The sequence below is a fragment of the Ogataea angusta genome (genome assembly GCF_019207475.1).
Source record: "Ogataea angusta isolate 61-244 chromosome Unknown 61-244_NODE_1_length_1302399_cov_90.877568, whole genome shotgun sequence".
Taxonomy (NCBI): Eukaryota; Fungi; Ascomycota; class Pichiomycetes; order Pichiales; family Pichiaceae; genus Ogataea; species Ogataea angusta.
This window is the reverse complement of record NW_025065215.1, coordinates 935145-955120: the sequence shown is the minus strand read 5'-3', so window position 1 is coordinate 955120 and position 19976 is coordinate 935145. Positions and strand designations below refer to the sequence as shown.

Sequence of the window (19976 nt, the reverse complement as noted above, 5' to 3'; positions counted from 1 at the left end):
AACTGCATCCATCTTATCTACATCCGCTCCTCCTTGAAGCTGACCTCGTCGTCCTCGTTCAGCGCCATGGAGTCCAGCTCGTCGTCGTCCTCGTCGACCTCGTCGTCGTCGTCGTCGTTCACGTCCATCTCGGTCACCTCGTCGTCGTGCTCGGGCTCGTCGAGGTCTTTTTTGAGATCGCCCGCCTTGCCGTTCTTCTGCTTCGAGTTGTACTCCTTGATCTCCCGCTGGTACCGCAGCCGGTCCTGCTCGTACAGCTCGTAGTACGGCTTTCTGGAGACGTCGTCCAGGTTGCGCCACGCCTCGGTCATCGCCTTGGACAGGTCCGACGGCACGCCAGGGTCTTTGGACTCGATCTGCTTCTTCACCCGCTCTTTCTCCATCTCGCAGAAAATCAGGTACGCGTTGGTGGGCCGTTTCGGGATCGTGGGGTCCTTGAGCCGCTGCTTCTTGAGCGTGTTGGCTCCGCGCTTTTTCTTCGCCACCAGGCTGCCCACCGAGGCGCTGAACCCGTTCTTGGCAAGCGAGAACGGAGTCTTGGTCAGCAGATGGGTGATGTCTGCCAGCCGCAGACTGTCGATCTCGTCGCCGTCCAGGTCGTCTGCCGTGAGCTGGCCGACGTTCGGAATGCTCACCTCGTCCGCCTTGCGGCCCAGCGCCTCCAGCAGCAGCGCGTACTCGTATCGGAGCCGCTCGACGGCCTGCTTGGCCCGCGAAACAGCCACCGCCGTGGCCTCGTTCTCGAACTCCAGCTCGTCGATCTTGACCTTCAGGTCGACGCACTTCTGTCGCAGAACGTCTAATTGTCAGCAACGGACGCACAAACACTTACCCTCGCTCATACTGTACAAATAAGTTTGTCATTTTCGTTTTTCGTTATTTATTTTCCGCACCCGTGCACCACGCGCTCACCACAGCAGCTCCTCCTCAAAGTAGTCCACGTTCTCGTCGCCGCGCAGGCTCTCGACCGTCGAGTGGCGCACGGCCGCGTTCATCGACGCCGGCCCGCACGCAATCACCGCCGTCGGCCCGCGCAGACCCGCAATGTAGCTGCCCAGCTCGCGACGCAGGTCTGGCTTCTGCTCCAGATTGAGGCTCACGTAGCACACCTCGTCGCGCACCAGTCGCCGCAAAAAGTCCACCTTCTCAGCGAGTGCCAGCTTGCCGGCGCCAAACGCCTCGTTCGCAGGCCAATCCCCCTCTGCCTTGGCCGCCTCGTCGGCCACCCTCTTCAGCTCCGGCTCCACCAGGTCTCTCGTGATGAACACCTGCAGCTCCACGAGGCCCTCAAACCGCTGGATGCTCTCGATCTCGCGCCTGAAGCTCACGAGCGACTCGAAGTTGGGCGCCATCCACACAATGCCGATGGACTTGTCCGTGCTGACTTTCTGGCCGCGCAAAATTTGGGCCCTGTACGTCTGTGCCAGATACAGCGCCAGGGTGTAGACGACGGTCATGCCGACGCCGCCGGCGACGAAAACGGCGTGCTCGTACGCCTTGAACGGGATCGTCGAGCCGTACGGCCCTTCGACCAGCAGCGGCACGTGCGCCTCGTGGTTGGGCCTGGTGGCTATGTATTCTGCCAGGGTTTTTGTGAGCCCCTGTTTGACACGGATAATCAGCACGAGCTGGTTGAAATTCTCCTCTGCCGCAGACGAGACGATTGTGAACGGGTGTGCCTGCCAGAACATGTCGGCGCGCAGAAAGTAGATCCAGCAGTACGCGCCGGGGAACGTTCTCCACCAGCCGGAGTGGTTGATTTCGACGCGGATCGCGTGCGGGACCTGTTTGTACCCGTCTGCGTCCCGAACGGTCTCGAACAGCACTTTGCACCGGCCCATGAGCACGCCGCCGCTGACGAGCACCTTGCCGAGGCGCAGCGCGTACTCTGCGGCCCAGATACCGAACGACACCGCCACATACTCTATCCAGCCCAGCGTGAGACAGTGGTACCACACGCCAACGACAAACACCACGACAAGCAGCTTGTGCGACATCTTGAACCACTCGTAGAAGGGCGCGCGGAAGAACGCCGCGAACGTGGCGAGCGTGACGGCCGAGAACGCGGCGTTGGCACAGCGCCATTTCGTGAGCCCCCACCGCGCAATGTAGTCGCCGCGGGTGTCCACGTAGAGCAGGTAGAACGCCGTGTGCAGCACGATCAGCACAAACACCACGCGCGAGAGCCAGCGGTGGTACATCTGGAACTCTCTGTAGGACGCGCCGGTCAGGACGAGCAGCGGGTTGTTGCGCGCAGCAAACAGGAAACAGAGCGGCAGCTGCGTGACGGCGAGGATGCCGGTGCGGTCGGCGATGTTGACCCAGCGCTGGCCCCTGGGGCACTTGAACACGCTGTTGGGCACGACGGTGCGGTAGTTGACGCAGCACAGCACGGCCACCAGCAGGATGTACGCGGAGATGGTGAGGACGTGGATTCTGACGGGCAGGCGTTGCAGCAGGGCGCGGGCGGTGTTCTGGAGCCGCGCGAGCCGCGGCGCGCGTGGCTGCCAGGCCGGGCTCGGCGGCGACACCACGAGCGACGAGATAAAATGGCGGCGCGTCCACTTCGCAAGCTTGTGGTTGCAGACGCTCGAAAAAATGTACGGGAAGCACCATCGGCAGATGTTGAAGAAAAACGCCCACGCAAAGACGCACCCCCAGTACGCGAGCAGCGCGTGGCCGTACGTGGTGGCGAGCTGGCGGTGGTGCAGCAGCGCGGCGACGCTCTGGTACGCGGTGTTGTACATCGCGTCGTTGAACATGATGGGGTGGTGCAGCACGGTCAGGTTCGCCGTGGCAGAGTGGTCAAGGTAGTGCGCGGAGGCGTTCTCGGTCTGCCTGACGAAGTCGGTGAAGTTGTACTTGACCAGGGCCTGGTTCTCGCAAACGTCGAGCATGTAGTCGTAGGCCCTGGTGAGCGTCGCGGAGTCGCTGCTGAACTTTTCGATGCACAGCAGCACAGAGCCCAAAAACGCCGGACACCGGCACCGGCACCTGTACGCGAGGTCGTCGTCCTTGCAGTCGAAGCGGAAGTTGGTGGAGTTGTTGGCTATGTAGAGACAGGTGGCTCCCTCGGGGCTGGAGATGCCGCGCGCCAGAGCGCTGGCGGCCAGCAGCAGCGGCAGCAGCAAAAACATGAATAACGGAGTCCTAGAGATAACAGTTTGGAAGCCTATTGGGGAGACATGATCATGAGAATTATTAGCGGCGGCACAATGTACATCCAGTATTTCTGGACAAACGATTTTTCTGCGACGGGCGCGGCTGCGTGGGGGTGCGGAGCGTCTTCGCGTGGGGGCGGCACTGTGTGCGCGGCCACGAGCCGGACGGCCGGGGTCTCGGAGGCCGTCTCGAGCAGCGACAGCGCGGCGACAGAGCCGTTCGCGAGCTCGATGGCGAGCGTGTCGCGGAGCGGAAAACGGAGTCTTTTCGTGTTGAAACACGGCGCGAGCGGCCGCCCGTCGCCGACTAACGACACGCAGTACTCGTCGTCGACTAGGGCCTGTTTCGGGGCCAGTCTCCACCGGCCGGCGTAGAACAGCTCTGCGATCTCGGTGGGGGACGTGTGCCCGTTCTCAGCCACCAACTGGTACGTCGCAGTCTCGTCGAGCGTCAGCGCCGCCGCCGCCGCGGCAAGCACGATCAGAAATCTAGGAAGCATAAAATAAAATATATATTGAATTTTTTATCTACCCCCCACACCTATATACAGACTAGTGCTCTGCGGGAGGCTCGAGCAGATGGGCCGGAACGTCCAGCCCTGCCTTCTTGTACCGCTCGAGCATCTGCGGCAGCCGCGTGCCGAGGTCCTGCAACTCAGCCTCGGCCAGCTCGTCGATCACATACTGCGCCAGGACGTGGTCGTCCTGAACAGCGGCCGCACGCAGCATGTAGTAGAAAGTGTAGAAGTTTGGTTTCTGGGTCGCGTTCAGCTGCACAAACTCGAAAAAGCGGCGCAGTCCGCGCACGTCCGGACTGATGCTGAAGCCCCGGAAGATCGAGTTGTAGAACTGCGTCGTCAGCGGCACACCGGCCTCCAACGCTGCGTAGAAATACTCCAAAGCCTTGGAAACGTTCCCCTGGCTGCTCTCGGCACCGACCATGGTGCTGTAAATAACGTCAGAGACCCTGAGCTTGTCCTTCCTCAGCTGCTCCACCAGCTGCTCCGCGATCGCGATCGTCTCCGGCTTGGCAGCAAGCATCTTGACCAGAGCGCCCGTGGTGCGCACGCTCGGCTTGATCTTGCTGGACATCATCGCGTCGATCAGCTTCTGGATCTCCAGCTCCACCGGCACGCCCGTCCGGCTCGCCTTCATGCCCAGCACGTCGATGATCGTCGTGTACGTGGCGACGTCTGGTGCAAGGGTGTCCGAGGCGAGGATCTCGTCCATGGTAGCCAGCGCCTTGTCGACGTCGTCTTTGGCAAACAGATGCCGCAACAGCGAGTTGTAGAACCGGATGTCCGGCTCGAACGCCACGTTCTGCGCGCTGGCCTCTGCGCGGAACACGTTGTAGAACTTCTCTGCCTCGGCAACGTAGTCGTTCTGCACAAGGCCGCGCAGCAGCGTGTTTCTGATATCCCACACCTCCTGCGCCGACGCGGTGTCTTTCTGCGCCCGGTAGAAGTCCAGCGCCTTCTTCAGCTCCCGGCAGCCCAGATACCCGTAAATCATGATGCCCACGGTCTGTGCGTTCGGCTGGACGCTCTCCCTAAGCAGCTTGTACACGCTCTCGATTCTGAGCAGTTTCTGCGGCGCGTCCGACTTGGCGTGCACGTTGAGCAGCTGGTTCCACGTCTGGACGGTCGGCTTGACGCCCGCGTTGGTCAGCTCCGCCCACAGCTGCTGCGCCTGCTGGTACTTGCCCGTCATGGCGCACAGCTCCATGAGCCTGGCATAGGTGTGCTCCGAAAACGGTTCCTGGCTCTTTTCCCTGGCCGTGTACAGCTTGCGGACGGTCAGCTCCACGCGGTCGAATTTGCCCTCTGTGGCGGCCACAAACGCCGCGTTCAGCAGCGCTGGACTGTTGGGGTCCGGCTTGAAAAAATGGCCGTTGATCGCTCTCTTCACCTTCTCCGTGGTAGCATCGTCCAGTTCCAGCGGCTGCAGCACGATGTCCACGAGCCGCGGGCTCAGCTTGACGCCGCCGGCCACCGAGTCGAGCACAGCGGCGTCCGGGGCCGCATTGTCGCCCAAAGTCTTGAGCACGTACGCAACAACGCCTGTCATGCGGAAAACGGCCTCCGACGTGAACCTGGCGTCCCGGGTCTCCTTGAAGCCGTCGGGCACCTCCTTCAGCTTCTCCAGCAAACGCTGCCACAGATCCAACGCCTTGTCGTACTTGGACTCCACCAGAAGCCGGCGCACAGCACGGTCGGCGTGCGAAACGTGCAGGAGCTTGTTTTCGCCGAGAATGTCCACAAACCGGCTGAACAGCACAGAGTCGTTGACCACGGTGTTGTCCTTGTTCAGCGTCTGCAGCTTGGTCATCAGAAGATGGCCCAGCGGCAGCGTTCTGTCGAGGCGGGTGTCGGATAGCTTCGAGACGGAGCGCTCGACCCGCTCGAAGAACTGCGACAGCGTGGCGGTGTCGTCGTGCACAAGGCTCATCAGAGAGTTGCCCGAGCGAGGCCGGGCCGTTTCGGCCGCGTGCGTACTCTGCCAGCGACGCAACAGCTGCGACAGCTGCACTCTCGTCACCTTGCGAAACATATCTGACAAAAATTTTTCCACCTCTACACCATGAGCCGAAATAATTAGAGAATCTTTTAATTACATTTTACACCCCCTCCACCTTATTAGTCTATACGCTACTCCAGCCGGGCATTGAGCCACTGCGCGTACCTGACGATGAACTGGTCGTACCGCATCGGCACGGTCTCGTCCTCGATCCTGAGCGCATTGTCGTAGATGTGTTTTAGGAGCTCGACGTGGCGGGCCGTGTACTCCTTGGTGTGGGCGTACTCCTCTAGCACGTCCTCATCGCGGCACAACGAGCCCTCGTTGTCGTCTCCCGGACATTGCGCGTCGTCCACCCAGAGACGCAGATTTTTCTTGTACGTGCGGAACGGCTGGTTTTCTGGTTCTGTGGTCCGTTGCAACGCTGTCGGATACTTTCTGTCGAGGATTTGCTTGAACTTGTGTGGGACGTGGGTCCGGACACCTTCGAAGTACGTGGGCACCATCGGCGTGAGCTCGTCGAGCCGGAACACGTTGTCGTTGCGACAGTGGTAGATCTCGTGGTTTTGCTGCATGTCTCTGGCCTTGTTGTCGATCTGCTCGCGGTACGAGTCCTTGTCCTCGAGCTTGTCGACCTTGCTTTTGTACTCCGGGTCCACGAGCGTGCGGACGACGTCGTCGATGTTGTGTTGCGAGAAATAGTCCGGCGTCCACGCAATGGCGGTGATGTCCACGTAAACCCCGGACATGGTATCGATCATCCTGCCGTCGATGGCGTTGGCGCCGAAGCCGCGCACACGCGAGTAGAACGACGGGCCGATGTCCAGCAGGTACGAGCCGATGCCGGCCGCGTAGTTGTCCTCGGACGAAACGTCGACGATCAGCGTCTGGTTGTGGTTTCTGGCGATCTTGTACAGCGAGTCCACCGACACGATCACGTCGATGTCCTCGTCCCAGGGCAGCGTGAGCCCGTTTCGGATCCAGCCGAGCATCGAGCCGTACGCCACAAACGTGCGGAAGCCCGACTGGTAGCAGAACCGCAGCCACGCGCGGCCGATCCGGTGGATGATGGCCTTGCGGTATTCTTGCGGGTGGTCGATGCCGTTGAAGAAGCGCCAGTCGAAATGTGCGCCCAGATGCGTGTTGTTCACGTACGCCTCGCGCAAGTACGGCATGTGGCGGCCGTTCGTCTCGAACAGGTCCATTTCCCGCTCGATGTTCTTCAGCAGCAGGTGGTCGAACAGCGAGTCGACGTTGGTGTCTGGTGCCGCCTCGAGCTGCTTCTCGATCCGCTGCTTCATGCTGTTCATGATGTCCTCGTGCTCGTACACGAAGTCCTCCTTGGTCATCTCGATGCTGGTCATGACGTTGACCTGCTCGTCCAGCTTGAGGAAGTACGACTTGTCGAACACAAGCTCGTCCTCGCTGTAGATGGTCTGCGCGGACGTGTCGTAGTTGAACAGAGCGGACAGCTCGCTGACCATCCTGTCGATGCGCACGCCGTCCTTGTGCACTCTGTCGACAGAAACGCCGCGCAGACGGGCCTCGTTGTGGACAAGGTCGGCGCCGATCGAGTAGATGTCTCTGGACCGGTTGCTGACGATCGGCGTGTGCGAGACCGGGTCGCGCTCTGTCAGCAGCACGACGGACGACTTGTTGAGCCCGGCCCCGAGGAAGTGCACGCGAGCGGGCGGCGGCGCCGTCATGAGCATGTACGACGCGCCAAAGAGGATCCGGCCGGCCTCGGCGAGGTCAGAGCCCGTGCGCTCGGTGATTTTGAACGAGAACGGGTACCACGGGTACTGGGCGCGCTCCTCGTGGCTGATGTCGGTGCACGCCTGCAGAACCTCGTCCTTGTCGGCGTAGAGCAGCCTGAAGTCGGCGCAGGTGAGGTCCGAAAACGTGCGGTTCTGCATGTCTGGGTGGTAGCTCTTCCACAGATGCAGATGGCGCTTGTCAAGAACAAGCTTGGACTCGAGGTCGACCCACTCGGCCCACGAGAACGGCAGCTGGAAGTCCGGGTCCAGCACGCCGTTGTTGTCCCTCAGATGCTGTTTGAGGTGGCTGAGCCACGCGGCGGCGGCCACGCGCTGGTCGAAAAGCGACTGGCTGGGCGTGGGCGGCCCCGTGTGTCTGTCAGCAGGCAGTATCACATAGGCCAAATTGTTGGTGTGCGATTTTTGGAGCTTGCGGAAAGAGGTCTCTGAGTCGACCTCGTACTTGTTCTTGGACAGCAGAAAAATGCTCTCGTCCATGTAGAAGATCGTGGGCACTATGAACACCAGCATGAGACCGATGTAGATGGTGAACACGGACATCTTGCGGTTGTTTGAGTATGGTAGTAAGCGAATGAACTTGTTCAGGACAAACGAGAAGGGCGCCGCAAACGCGAGCCAGACCCTGAGCAGGACGCCGGCGCGCGGCTCCTCTTCTGCGGCCATGGAAGGGCCCTGTATAAACAGTTCCTCGTCTCCTTGTGCCATGGTTGCCTACAAAAAAAAAGGATAAATTATTGTATATAAGGTGAAATAAGCAGTCGTGTGCGTATATTCCAAAAAGCCAGCTGCTTAGGTCACCGGGCGCCGTCTTGGGATAGAAATTTTTTCTCTGCGGACGGCAGACAATAGCAGCACAATAGAACCCTCAGAGTACCTACCCAATGCAGTGCTCACGACCAACGCGCATAAGGTGATTAATTCGGCTTGTGTCGCGAATTTAGAGGCGGCGATCTCAATTCGGCCTGATCCTCGATCCCTGCAGATGCAATACCAACACGGGAATGTAGGTGGAGCCCGAATTCCGCAGCGATAAGATGAGCTGATCTTTTCGTGGTAGTGCCGCACTGCGCGCTCGCTCCACGCCTAGCCTGCGGATACCGCCCCGCCTATTTTTAGACCACCGCAACCTGAATATCCTCACACGAGTGTACACCCTAGCGCACGCGATAAAAAACTTTTCGTATGCAAGTTACTACACCATGGGGATCGACACCCGTACACGCCGCTATGCATTAGGAGGAAAAAAATAAACTACACACCCGTACACCTCAGTACCGCTCCTTGAGTCTCGAGGCCACCGTACGCAGGTTCCCGTACACCTTGCCCGGCGGACTGCCCAGAATCAGGCTCATCACCGCCTCCCGCGCCATTCTGATGTGCGTGAACCCGCCCAGAATGTGGATCTTCGAGTCTGCCAGCACAATCCGCGTCCGTGTCGCGTTCTCGATCGCAAACTTGGTCTTGCCGTCCTTTCCGGCAATACGGCCGATCGCACGCGACAGATGGTCGCCCTGGAGCGTCTTGACGTCCTTGATTTCGAACGACTCGATGTAAAGGTCGTCGAGTCGCAGAAGTGCGATGGCGTCGTCTATGTCGAATCCCAGGGTGAACGCTTTGATGAAATCGGCTCCTTTCTGGAGAGCTCCCGGGTCTGTGGTCTTGGAACACGTACGCAGTTCCACGTTCTTGGTTTTCAGGTTCATCCGCACCTGCAGCTTGAGATGATCCACCAGCGGAGGATATATTTTGGGCCATGCGTTCTTGAGCGGCGACATTCTGTGTGGGGGCACGGCCACCTTCCGCGACTCTAGCTTGACCTTCATGTTGGACGCGGCCTGTGACTGGAACTTGGGTTTTCCCGACTCGTCCAGGACGAGGCCAGCTTCGGGCGTTTTGGAGGGCTTGTCTTCTGTTTCTGGCGCGTCGGCGTCAATAAGTATTGTATCTGTGTCTTCTTCTATATTTTCCACCTGTTTAGGAGCCTCGGCTGGCTCGGAAATCTCTTTTTTAACAGCGGTAGGAGCGGCCATACTGATAAAATAAAAAAAATCAAATTTTTTTAAATTTTTTTACTATTTTTTGGCATCTTTGCACCACAAAGATTAGAGGTGGGGAAAACATGGCATTTTGTTAACCATGTTTAGATCCCCCTTTCTTCTGATCCGGCGCCAGTCCACGCAGCGTCAGCTCACCCAGCGACTGAGCATTCTTGAGAAACTTGTCCACAACGATATCACGAGCTTCGCCGGGTCCAATGGCTCCAAAGTGCCGCCTGCCACAGCCTTTGAAATCCTCAGATTGTGCAAGCTATTCCAGGATTCCGTCCATGAAACCAAGAAAACAAACGTGCTTGAGGACGAGCTAATTGTCAAGTCCAATGCGCTGATGCAGAAAGTTTTTTTAGCCGAGAAAGTCGACTACAGCCAGGCATTGCTGACGGACTTTCTGAAACTAAAGCCCCATGTCGCCAGTATCAAGTTCGCTTTGACGTGCTACTATATGAAAAACACCAACAAGGTGCTCAAGGTGGAGACAGCAATGATTCCCCTGCGCAACTTGCTATATGACGCAAAGTTCCAGGAGGCATTGGACGTGATAGAGCTCACTACAGGGTTCCCCAGATACTACGAGTTCAAGAGCGTCAAGTGGCGGCGGATGGTGATCAAGTTCTTTGCGGGCATCGGCGGCACGATTGGGGCGATGGACCTTTCGTTCAAGTTTCTTCTGCCTGGGTTTTTCCAGTCCAACGTGGTGTACGGGCTGTACGGTGCTGTTGGCACGTTTCTGGCGAACGCAGGGTTCATGGCGATGATGGCGTTCTCGACGAAGGGCCAGGAGAACGGAGCGTTGCGGTTCGAGAAGGGCACGCTGCCGGCAACGTGGTACAAGAAGGTGGACCAGATGAAGATGTGCGCGATGGTGCTGGAGTGCGACGCGGAAATCAACGGCAGAGAGGGTTTTGCGAGCCGGCCGGTGGTGGAGCGTATCCACAAGATGGGGTTTGTGGTGAACGAGCCGGAACAGGAGATTATGCTGCGCCAGTACTGGGTGAGCTCGGGAGAAGGGTTTGTGTGGTGCGAGCCAGACCTGGACCCGGCAGACATCGAATGGTGGCAGCATCTGGAAAAAATCGGGGTGAAAAAAATCTGGGACAAGGACTACGAGCAGCTGGACCAGCAGCCGGAGCAGCAGCACGAGTTACGCCACAATACACCCATCAAACGTTAACCATTACCGCACATACCTATAAAGCAAAAAGATAGAAGAATATCACGTGAACAACGTATCGAGCTCTGCCAACGAAATGTCCTCCGGAGCGCCGATTTCCTGCGTCAGGAACCCAGAGCGCACCGTCTCCAGCCACTTCATGCTGATCGACGGCTCCACGGTGGTGTCTGCCAGGATCGAGTTTGTGATGGTGTTGACAGACTCGCACTGCGGGCTGAAGCTCATAGCTGCTGCTCGCAGAGCAGCCACGGCCGCGGCCGCGGTGGGGCTGTTCACGAGGGAGGCGTTTTTGGGGATCCGAGGCGTGGCAGCCGCGGCCGTGAGATGCACGGTTCTTGGCTTTTTCGAGTTGATGAAACTCATGGACTTCGACCGTTTGCCGACCGACGACGGGACCTTGTCTCTGACAATGACGGAGCCGCGCCTGTGGTAGCCGGCAGACACGAGACTGTCTGCGTCGTCGTCGTCATCGTCGTCGTCCGCAGAACGCAGCGTCTCGTAGTCGTCAACGTCGTCGTCGGAATCCGGCGAGGACCTCGAAAACACCGACACGGACTTGGCCCTGGGATACCGCGTCTTGGGATTGGCGTCCTCGACCGCAGTGACCAGCGACGCCGTGACGGGGGCCACCGCGTACGGCACCGCCAGGTTCGCGAGCCTGAGGTCCAGCGACGCGTCCAGGAACGGCGACCGTTTGTCGCCAAGATCCTGCGAGTGCACAGCGTGCTGCGTCTGGGCCTGGGCGGCCGCAAGAGCGGCCTTCTTGTACTTTTTCAGGTCTTTTGCGTCGAGGTCGGCAACCACACCTGACACCACCGACGTGTGCTCCAGCGCCTTCTGGCTCTCGAGGTACTGCTGGACGTAGAGGTGGTAGTCCTTGGCGAGCAGTCCGCGGTAGACGTACACCATTCTCTTGGGCGACGCGTCGGCCCAGTCTCTGGACAGAGAGTACATGATGGCTTTTTCGCCCTTTTCGACGCGCTTGACATAGGCGTTGAGCTTGGCCGAGACCAGATTCGATGTTTTCGAGGACAGTTTGGCCATCTCGGGGTGTTTTTCGACCAGGATGTCACAGATCTGCTTGACGGTCATGCCCTCGGCCTTGGAGTCGTGGTCGAACAGGATCTCGAAGATGGCAAAGAGCACGTCGTCGTCCAGCGTGGAGTGCGGCGTTGGCCGTGGCCGCTCGCCAGACAGAGGGACCGTGGTGGAGATGCCGCTTGCAGCGGCGACCGTGCGGCTGGCGGTCTTGTTGTACTTCTTGTGCCGCTCCTCCTTCCTGGATTTGGACGGAGAAGGGGCCGCCACCGGCTTGGCCAGGTCGCCGGTGTCGGCGACACTGGTGGCAGCAGACGAAGTGATGGAAGAGGGAGTCGAGCTTCTTTCGCTCGGGCTCAAAGGAGAGTCCGGGGTCTGGGAATCATGGTCTGAAACATGGTCCATGGCCGTCGTACTCATGATAACCGGGGAATAATCACACACAGGAGCGCTAAAAGCTGGGGATGATCAGCTAGTAACGTGAATAATACGATAACACAACTCGCCAGGCTTAGAATAGAGAGATATCCGTCAAAATCCAGCGCATGCGCACAGGACTCGGGTTCCAGTTTAACTCTGTTAGATTCGCAAGCTCGTGGCGTACACTTTGGGGATATTTAAGCTAATAAATATCTCGCTCTGATAAGATATCAAATAAGAAAAAGCGAAGGATCACTAGGAGATTAGTATCACGGACACCGGCGCGCTGCTCAACACATACACTTGTTCTTATTTGAATAGACTCGCTTTTTGCGTCACAAAGAAGGGTCGACCTGTCTCTGATGTATCAATATCTATATTAATTACGTGAAAAATTTTTCAGGTAGGGCCTGATTTTTAGATAAGGCGCGGGAGCTGATAAATGGGAGCGCGGAAAAAGGCCCGCCAGGGCGCCAAAGAGGCACGCCGTCCTGGGAGGCGCTAATTGCTACCTCCAATGGCGGCCAGAAGACTCACCGCGTGCCAATGGGCCCGTTTGGCAGGACATAGCTCCTACAAGTTCCGGGCTGTGCACCCAAAAAACAGAGTCGGTAGTGGAGATTTTGCAAAAAAGGGTTTTTGCCCGACTCTCTCGAAGGTCACGTGACTGGGACTCCGCGCCTCGCTGATTTTTTTTTTGTTCTCCGGGTTTTTCCTGCCACCCCGGAATCCTCCCCACGCGTCACGCTAAATGCTGCATCAATGTGTATTTACCCCTCGCTTATCAGAGGCGCATCTCGCAACCACAACATTTCCCAATTGGGCAAGCGCGTTCTTATCGGTCCAGGCTGTGCAGCACACGAAGACACTTGCTCGTTTCGTCAAAATCCTCAGTCCAGTAGCTGTCGGCGTACAGGGGTGGTGAGCGATTCGCCGGCGGCGCAAACCAGTAATTCACCGCAATGTGGATTTGCTCGTCGCCGCTGCCAAAGGACGACACCTCGTGGAACCACCCTGCCGGCAAATACAACATTTGGCCGGGTTCTATTGTCACCTGTAGTGGCTTGCACTGTTTCAGCCGCGGGAACTCCGTGTCTATAAGGCGTTGCATTTTTGCCCGTTGTTCGGCGTCCTGCACATCGTCCAGATGCAGCAGGGCAGGAGGTATTCTGGAGAAGGAAGGAGGGTCTCTTTTCGTCTTTCCGTGGCGGGCTTTTTCTTCGTGCACGCCGGATTCGCCTTCTGCGACAGCCTCGAGTCGTTTTCTTTCCTCCTCGTCGAGCGACTCTCGCTCCAGTCGCCACAGGGCGACCTGCTCAACCAGCGCACCGTCCTCGCGCACGTGCTTCCAGAACGGCGCGTTTTCGTTGCGCGTGTAGTCAATGACTCCGGACGGGTAGATTGTTTCAATGTCGCCGACAGTGTACAGGCTGGGAGCGTCTGTGGGCGGGAACAAGGTGAATCTTTTTCTCCCCGATACCAGTATGTACAAGTTGTCGGCGTGGTCGTGGTGAAGACCCGACGACGAGGCGCCTGGAGAGGGGAGCGATCTGCCTAGGCCCAGCAGCGGCTTTGACTCGTCGAAGAGCAGCCGGGAATCTGGGTCTGCACGGCCCATCCATAGGTTTATTTGCTGTGGCACCAGGCCGGCGAGTAAGCCCGGCCGCAGCAGGTCCATGGTCCACGTGCGGTGTAAGTTGGTAAGCGGTTTTTGCAGAAACTCTTGCACACGGGCACGAGCAGTGTCAAGAGACGTTTCATCTGCATTGGCGGAAAATTCCCCGTCGTCGGAATTGTCGCCGTCATCGTCAAAGTCGTCGTGGAAATTGTCGAGATCAACCGAGCCCAGTTCTGAATCCGTATCGGTCGGGACAGGGGCAATTCCCGTTTGCGGAAATTCGCCGTCAGACTCGTCGTCCGACACACAATCGTCTTCGTCATACTGGGTAGTTAAATACAAAGAGTGATCGCCATTTTTCAGCCTCTCCACCAAGTCTGCAAGTTTTAAGCGGATCCTATTTTCTCCGGTGCCGTAACCACCGTTGGACTTGCGCTCCACCTGCAAAAAATCGTCACATTGTAAAAAATTTGCCAGATTATCAAGACGGAACGATTCCAGATCAAACCCGGCCACCAAGCCTTGGATCAAACACGGCTGACGTTTCAAGATGTAGCGCGACTCAAACGCAGCGGGAGTGGCCTCTGTAGCGTCTATGGTGTCGACCTCATGTGTAGCGTTACTTTTCCTCAAAGTTCTCTGTGGATGTTCGGCACCTCGGAGCCTCTTCATTGTCAAAGCCTTGAAAAGGAGTTTGGAAAAATTTCAAACCGATCCAAAAAAACAAGTCATCGCATTACTTTTTTGGAGGCTACACAGATCAAATTTTGTGAATGGCGCGATTGTTGCTACTGGAGTGCCGTGTATTTCATGGGAAAACGAAGGCACGCCAGCGGATTTGAGTTGTGGTGGCACGAAATCGCGCCAGTAGCTGGAAATTGGGGTACCTATATTTAGAGAGGAGTTTGAGCTGCTCCAACTGAATTGGGCTGGCCAAGGTCCGGCCGATAAGCTCGCGGAGGCTGAGATCGAAAACGTCTACAATTCTAACAGTCTGGTAAGGCCAATTGTTTTCAACAAAATAGAGGCGATAAGTGCATTGCATTTTTTTCCGGTCGCTCTGGGTCTGAAAAAATGGTATTGTTAGATTTTGCCAGCAGAGATAGAGACACTTGACGGGCGATGGGGCCATTCGGGGGCCGAGCTAGATTAGCAGCAGCAGCTTGGAGCAGGGGATCATGCAAGCAATGAAGCGGAGCCGTGCACAGACCGACGGCGAGGTGCCAGAGATTACTGGCACCTCGTACATTGGGACGGCCTAGCGTTTGCTATTGATGCAGTTTTCACCCGCAAAATTAGGAGAATGCCATTATAGGTAATCTGATGAAAATCCAATTTAAAGTTAAAATTTAGACGGCTTACTCCGCATATTCTAGGTCCTAGTACAGAGGATCGACAGATCGGGATCGGGTGAGCCAAACTGTATGGAAAATTGCAACGAGCGGCTTCTAAAAATGATTTCCGCTCTCCAGTGGTGGACTTTTGCCCCAATGAGGAAGTCGCACCATTTGCCAGCCAACCAAAAAAAATTAAGGTTCACGAAATGGCCGAAACCGTCCTTTGGGAACTGTAGTGTTACGATGCATTTCCGGTCTCCAAAAAACCATGGACAATGAATAGGCCACATTTATTCAAACCATGCTACGTTACGGCCATCCCAAAAAGAAATTACCTGTGGGCCCAACCATATATATATAAGCACCCTCCTCCCTTGCTCTCTGAACATCTTGGACTTTGCTTCTCACACACACCTTATGGACACTCAATTCTAACTCATACAACTGCATCACTACTCCTCAATTGCATTCTATTTATTAGCATCTTTACGCATCCGCTCTTTTGAAGCATCGTTCATGACATCCCATCTTGCCGCTGGCCCTCCTCTGGAAATCAGCTCCCACGATCATCTTATTCAGGAATACAGAAATGACATCCACAGCCATTTCATCCATCTAGACCACCTCTTCAGGCAGAGGCCCAGCCCGCTGCCTCTCCAGCCCCAGTTCCAGCCCAACAGGCTCGCCCTGCTCAACTCCATCTTCGACGTGGTGGTAAAGCTCTCCTGGTCCTACGCCACCTTCTCTCTCGCCGTCAACGTGCTCGACAGATACCTGTCCAAGGCCCTCGTGCTGGAAAAAAACTACAAGCTTGTTGGCTACTGCTGTCTCTGGATTGCGTTCAAGTTCAACGAAAACAAGCCCAAGGGCAAGCTCGTCAACGCGCTGATCAAGCGCGCAGGCTACGACCTCGACAGGAAGACAGACTTCCTCAGGCTCGAGATGGACATTCTGTCGGCGCTCAAATGGGACTTGTCCATGCCATCGGCAGACTACTTTGTCAACTTCTACACAAGCAGCTCACAGCCCAACCTGAAAGAAAGAACGGAGGGAGCCATCTTCCTGTGCGAGCTCGCACACTTCGACAGAACCCTATTCTATTCGTATTCTCCTAGTTCTATCGCGGCAGCATCCATCATGCTGACCAACGCTGCTCTCACGGGCACCGCCGACAAGCTGGGCGAGCTGCAGCACGGTTTGCTCCACCAGGTGCTCGCGGTGCCGTCTTCCGTGAGGGCCAAGTACTTCAATTCTGGCAACCGGATCATCACCCACCTAACGAACCTGGCCACCCAGGTGCTCCACAAGGCCAGAGGTTTGGACCAGCAGTACGTGAGCTACTCGCCGCACCACGCGTCGCCGGTCCAGGAGCTCGTGCTGTATCCAAACCTGCCTATCTCGCCAATAGCATCCCCCATCCACCAGCACCACCGTCATTCTCATGCGAGGTCGCAGTCGCTCACGGCGCTGCGGTCGCTGCACATCGACACCGCCTGTCTCCCCACGCCCGGCACGACGCCGGTTTCGTCTGCCGCGGGCGCCAGCCAAGTTACTCCGGTTGAAGTGCCGCTGGACCTGGACGAGCGCAGTGCCAAAAGAAGGCGCTGCCAGTAGTTCTGGTCCACGTGACTTTTTTTAGACTCCTTTAATCTACATTACTGATTGTGGTAATCGCCACGCACATGGTGGCTATCGTGCGTTTGAGAGCTAGTAGCTGGTTTTTTTTTTTTTTTTCCGGCAATAGTAAAGCTTCACCCACATGAAAAAGACAGCCGATTTTTTGGCCATGTAGTGCTGCCGCGTCTGCACCGCTCGCCTCGCAAATGCACCTACAAAGCCCAATTCCACCTGCCTCTCGCGCGACTGGGCTCAGCGCCGTGTCCCGGCTGTGGATCTCCATTTACCAGGCCCCTGTGGAGCGAGTGGTTTCCGCTCGCAGAGGCCATGGTGGGCACACCTCGCACCCGACACTTATGGTGTCCGCGCGATGCGAAAAATTCACCACCGCCTGCCGATCTCGCCATGGCGTCCAAAGCTCTCACCAGACCCCTGTTTGGCCGTCCCGGCAACAACCTGTCCAGCGGCATCGTCGGGCTGGCCAACGTCGGCAAGTCCACGTTTTTCCAGGCCATCACAAGGAGCAAGCTGGGCAACCCTGCAAATTACCCGTTCGCGACCATAAAACCCGAGGAAGCTATCGTAACCGTGCATTCTCCCAAACTGGACAGGCTTGCAGAACTCTACCTTTCCCAGAAGAGTATCGCCTCGGTGCTGAGGATCTACGACATTGCGGGCCTTATCAAAGGCGCCTCTGACAATAAAGGGCTCGGAAATGCTTTTCTGTCCGATATACGAGCGGTGGACGGCATTTTCCAGGTGGTGCGCGGGTTCCGAGACGACGAGATCACCCACGTAGAGGGCGACGTCGACCCTGCGCGCGACCTCACCATTGTCCAGGACGAGTTGCTCCTGAAAGATATGGAGTTCATAGAGAATTCGCTCGACCGCATAGCAAAGCTGCTGAAAAACAAACGAAACCGGCCAGCAGACGAGGTCGCCCGCTGGGAGGCCCACCAGGAGACGCTGGCCATTGCGTACGACCATCTGATGGACGGCCGGCGCATTTTGGACAAGCCAGACTGGACAGCCGACCAGATCGAGGCGCTCAACAGCTACACGCTACTCACCGCCAAACCGACGGTTTTTTTGCTCAACAGCAGCAAGCAAGATTTTTTGCGCGGCAAGAACGAGTTTCTGTCACAGGTGCAGGAGTGGGTGCGCAACAACGCACCTGAGTCGCCAGTGATTCTATTTTCCGCAGAGCACGAGGCAAACGCCGTGAACACTGGTGGCCGCTCAGCAATCCCCGAGATCGTGGAGCAGATGCGCCAGGCGTTGCATCTGATTAGTTTCTACACGTGCGGCCCCATAGAGGCGCGCCAGTGGACCATCCGCGAGGGAACGCTGTGTCCGCAGGCGGCAGGAGTGATCCACTCGGATTTTGAGCGCACCTTCATCAACGCAGAGGTGATCAAGTACCGCGACGTGGAGCAGCTGCCGGCGCCGCTGAACGAGAAATCGCTGCGCTCGGCGGGCAAGATCGCTCGCGTGGGCAAGAACTACGTTGTCGAGGATGGCGACATTTTGCGCATCAACGCTGCGGCGGCAAAACGCTAATTACTGTATATACACTAGACCATGTCTCTTAGCGAGTTGTAGTGCTCTCCGAGCCCAAAGACGTGCTGGTAGTACACGAGCTTGAGCTCTGGCTGCTGGCCGTTCTCGTTAACGCGCAGCGGCGCCCGTCCGCTCATCATCACGCTGATCGGACAGTCGAACTCTCTCGCAAGAGCCAGGATCTCGAGATCGCCCCCCCACATAATGGTGTTTTCCAGCTTGTCGGTATACTCCTCCACGTTGCGCACCTCCATCTTGTCCTCGTCAAACAGGAACGGCGCAAACGTGTCCGGGTCGCTTCGTATCTGGTTGGCCGCACGTGTGCGCAACTCCTGGACCGTCATGGTGATACTGTGTCGCTGCTGTAGCTGGTCTGCGATCGACGCAAATAGACAGTGTCCGTCGGGCGTGATGTTGTGCTGCACCAGTCTGGCCGCGGTGCACAGGTCGGCAATGTTCTTGAGCTCCAGCTCTTTCAGGTTCGGCTGTACACTGGCTTCGTTTTCGGCCTCTTGCTGTAATTTTTTGAATTCGGCCTCTCTCTTGGCTAGCCGCTCTTTTTGTCTATTGCGCTTTTTCTTTGGCTCTGTCTTCGCTACAGGCTCTTTTTCAGCAGGTTCAGCAGCCTTTTCTGAGCCCAAACTCATCTGTGCCAGCAGCTGCTCGGGCGTAATCTCCTCTGCCTCCGGGGCCTCTCCAGCCAGCTCCCGCAACTCTCGCTCGTGTCTGTCCTTCAGGTCCTGTTCCATCTGCGCGATCCGCCGCAAGACCTCCTTGCGCGTCGACTTGGTTGCCTGTTTGCGCATTCCCGTCGTGGCGGCCACCAGGTCGCGCGTCTCTTTTTTGTGTCTGGCTAGCAGCTCTTCCATTAAAAAAATATAAAAAAAAAAAATAAAATAAATTAATAATTATCATTCACACTTTAATGGGCTGGTTTTGGGCAGACGCAACACAGAAACCGGTTTCCCGGCCTGCTACGGGAGCAGCAAAGTGTCCCGTGGACCACACGAAACTCGCCGCATGTCCGGTGGTGCACAACGACGGAGCAGAGACCCTGGACATCAACCCGCTTAACAACATGCCGTACGTGCTCCCTACCGACAAGGTTCCCGGCCAGAAGATCGACCTGCCGACCGAGAGAACGCTGTCGTCGATTCCGCGGGGAGACGTGCCGGACCAGGGCGTGTGGGAGTACCCATCGCCACAGCAGATGTTCAACGCCATGATCCGCAAGGGCAAGGGAGACGTGCCGGAGGACGCTGTGGAGAGCATGGTGAACATCCACAATTTCCTGAACGAAGGTGCGTGGAGCGAGATTCTTAAGTGGGAGAAACCCCACACAGAGCAGACGAGGCAGGAGCCGCGGCTGCTGAAGTTCACTGGCCGGCCGCACGATTTGAGCCCTCGTGCGCGGTTCTACCAGATCATGGGCAGGCTGTTCCCGGAAAAATACGCCACGGAGCCACCGTTTGACAGACACGACTGGACGGTGCTGCGTGGGGACGGCCAGGGCGGCTGGCAGAAAGTGCGGTATGTGATCGACTACTATGGGGGTCCTGAGGACGAGGACGGCATGCCCACGTTTTTCCTTGATGTGAGACCGGCCCTTGACTCGCTATCCAGCGCCCGCGACAGATTCGAGTTCTGGCTGGAGCAGACCAAGCCTACGTGGGACAAGGCCATGGGCAGAGACTAAATTATG

The 19976-nt window shown here is 57.3% G+C and overlaps 13 protein-coding genes across 13 annotated transcripts; 5 read left to right on the top strand and 8 right to left on the bottom strand.

The window, feature by feature from the left end:
* Positions 1–17: 17 nt before the first annotated feature.
* On the bottom strand, positions 18–1352 carry KL928_000585 (uncharacterized protein; the record flags this gene model as incomplete). The annotated part of the gene is made up of 2 exons (XM_043206296.1): positions 18–785; positions 942–1352. The coding sequence occupies 2 exons, from the start codon at positions 1350–1352 to the stop codon at positions 18–20; spliced, it is 1179 nt and encodes a 392-aa protein (XP_043062480.1).
* A 103-nt stretch (positions 1353–1455) lies between these two features.
* On the top strand, positions 1456–3143 carry KL928_000584 (uncharacterized protein; the record flags this gene model as incomplete). Its single annotated transcript, XM_043206295.1, has 2 exons — positions 1456–1675; positions 1747–3143. The coding sequence occupies 2 exons, from the start codon at positions 1456–1458 to the stop codon at positions 3141–3143; spliced, it is 1617 nt and encodes a 538-aa protein (XP_043062479.1).
* Positions 3144–3172: 29 nt separating this feature from the next.
* Positions 3173–3661, bottom strand: KL928_000583 (uncharacterized protein; the record flags this gene model as incomplete). Its single annotated transcript, XM_043206294.1, has 1 exon — positions 3173–3661. One exon carries the CDS (start codon positions 3659–3661, stop codon positions 3173–3175), a length of 489 nt encoding a protein of 162 aa, XP_043062478.1.
* Positions 3662–3713: 52 nt separating this feature from the next.
* On the bottom strand, positions 3714–5711 carry KL928_000582 (uncharacterized protein; the record flags this gene model as incomplete). Its single annotated transcript, XM_043206293.1, has 1 exon — positions 3714–5711. The coding sequence occupies one exon, from the start codon at positions 5709–5711 to the stop codon at positions 3714–3716; it is 1998 nt and encodes a 665-aa protein (XP_043062477.1).
* A 98-nt stretch (positions 5712–5809) lies between these two features.
* On the bottom strand, positions 5810–8161 carry KL928_000581 (uncharacterized protein; the record flags this gene model as incomplete). Its single annotated transcript, XM_043206292.1, has 1 exon — positions 5810–8161. One exon carries the CDS (start codon positions 8159–8161, stop codon positions 5810–5812), a length of 2352 nt encoding a protein of 783 aa, XP_043062476.1.
* Positions 8162–8370: 209 nt separating this feature from the next.
* Positions 8371–9486, bottom strand: KL928_000580 (uncharacterized protein; the record flags this gene model as incomplete). The annotated part of the gene is made up of 2 exons (XM_043206291.1): positions 8371–8527; positions 8732–9486. The coding sequence occupies 2 exons, from the start codon at positions 9484–9486 to the stop codon at positions 8371–8373; spliced, it is 912 nt and encodes a 303-aa protein (XP_043062475.1).
* Positions 9487–9592: 106 nt separating this feature from the next.
* KL928_000579 (uncharacterized protein) lies at positions 9593–10684 on the top strand (the record flags this gene model as incomplete). The annotated part of the gene is made up of 1 exon (XM_043206289.1): positions 9593–10684. One exon carries the CDS (start codon positions 9593–9595, stop codon positions 10682–10684), a length of 1092 nt encoding a protein of 363 aa, XP_043062474.1.
* A 42-nt stretch (positions 10685–10726) lies between these two features.
* On the bottom strand, positions 10727–12142 carry KL928_000578 (uncharacterized protein; the record flags this gene model as incomplete). The annotated part of the gene is made up of 1 exon (XM_043206288.1): positions 10727–12142. One exon carries the CDS (start codon positions 12140–12142, stop codon positions 10727–10729), a length of 1416 nt encoding a protein of 471 aa, XP_043062473.1.
* An 835-nt stretch (positions 12143–12977) lies between these two features.
* Positions 12978–14432, bottom strand: KL928_000577 (uncharacterized protein; the record flags this gene model as incomplete). The annotated part of the gene is made up of 1 exon (XM_043206287.1): positions 12978–14432. The coding sequence occupies one exon, from the start codon at positions 14430–14432 to the stop codon at positions 12978–12980; it is 1455 nt and encodes a 484-aa protein (XP_043062472.1).
* A 1181-nt stretch (positions 14433–15613) lies between these two features.
* On the top strand, positions 15614–16711 carry KL928_000576 (uncharacterized protein; the record flags this gene model as incomplete). Its single annotated transcript, XM_043206286.1, has 1 exon — positions 15614–16711. The coding sequence occupies one exon, from the start codon at positions 15614–15616 to the stop codon at positions 16709–16711; it is 1098 nt and encodes a 365-aa protein (XP_043062471.1).
* Positions 16712–16856: 145 nt separating this feature from the next.
* On the top strand, positions 16857–18274 carry KL928_000575 (uncharacterized protein; the record flags this gene model as incomplete). Its single annotated transcript, XM_043206285.1, has 2 exons — positions 16857–16888; positions 17017–18274. 2 exons carry the CDS (start codon positions 16857–16859, stop codon positions 18272–18274), a joined length of 1290 nt encoding a protein of 429 aa, XP_043062470.1.
* A 14-nt stretch (positions 18275–18288) lies between these two features.
* KL928_000574 (uncharacterized protein) lies at positions 18289–19080 on the bottom strand (the record flags this gene model as incomplete). The annotated part of the gene is made up of 1 exon (XM_043206284.1): positions 18289–19080. One exon carries the CDS (start codon positions 19078–19080, stop codon positions 18289–18291), a length of 792 nt encoding a protein of 263 aa, XP_043062469.1.
* Positions 19081–19199: 119 nt separating this feature from the next.
* Positions 19200–19970, top strand: KL928_000573 (uncharacterized protein; the record flags this gene model as incomplete). The annotated part of the gene is made up of 1 exon (XM_043206283.1): positions 19200–19970. One exon carries the CDS (start codon positions 19200–19202, stop codon positions 19968–19970), a length of 771 nt encoding a protein of 256 aa, XP_043062468.1.
* Positions 19971–19976: the final 6 nt, after the last annotated feature.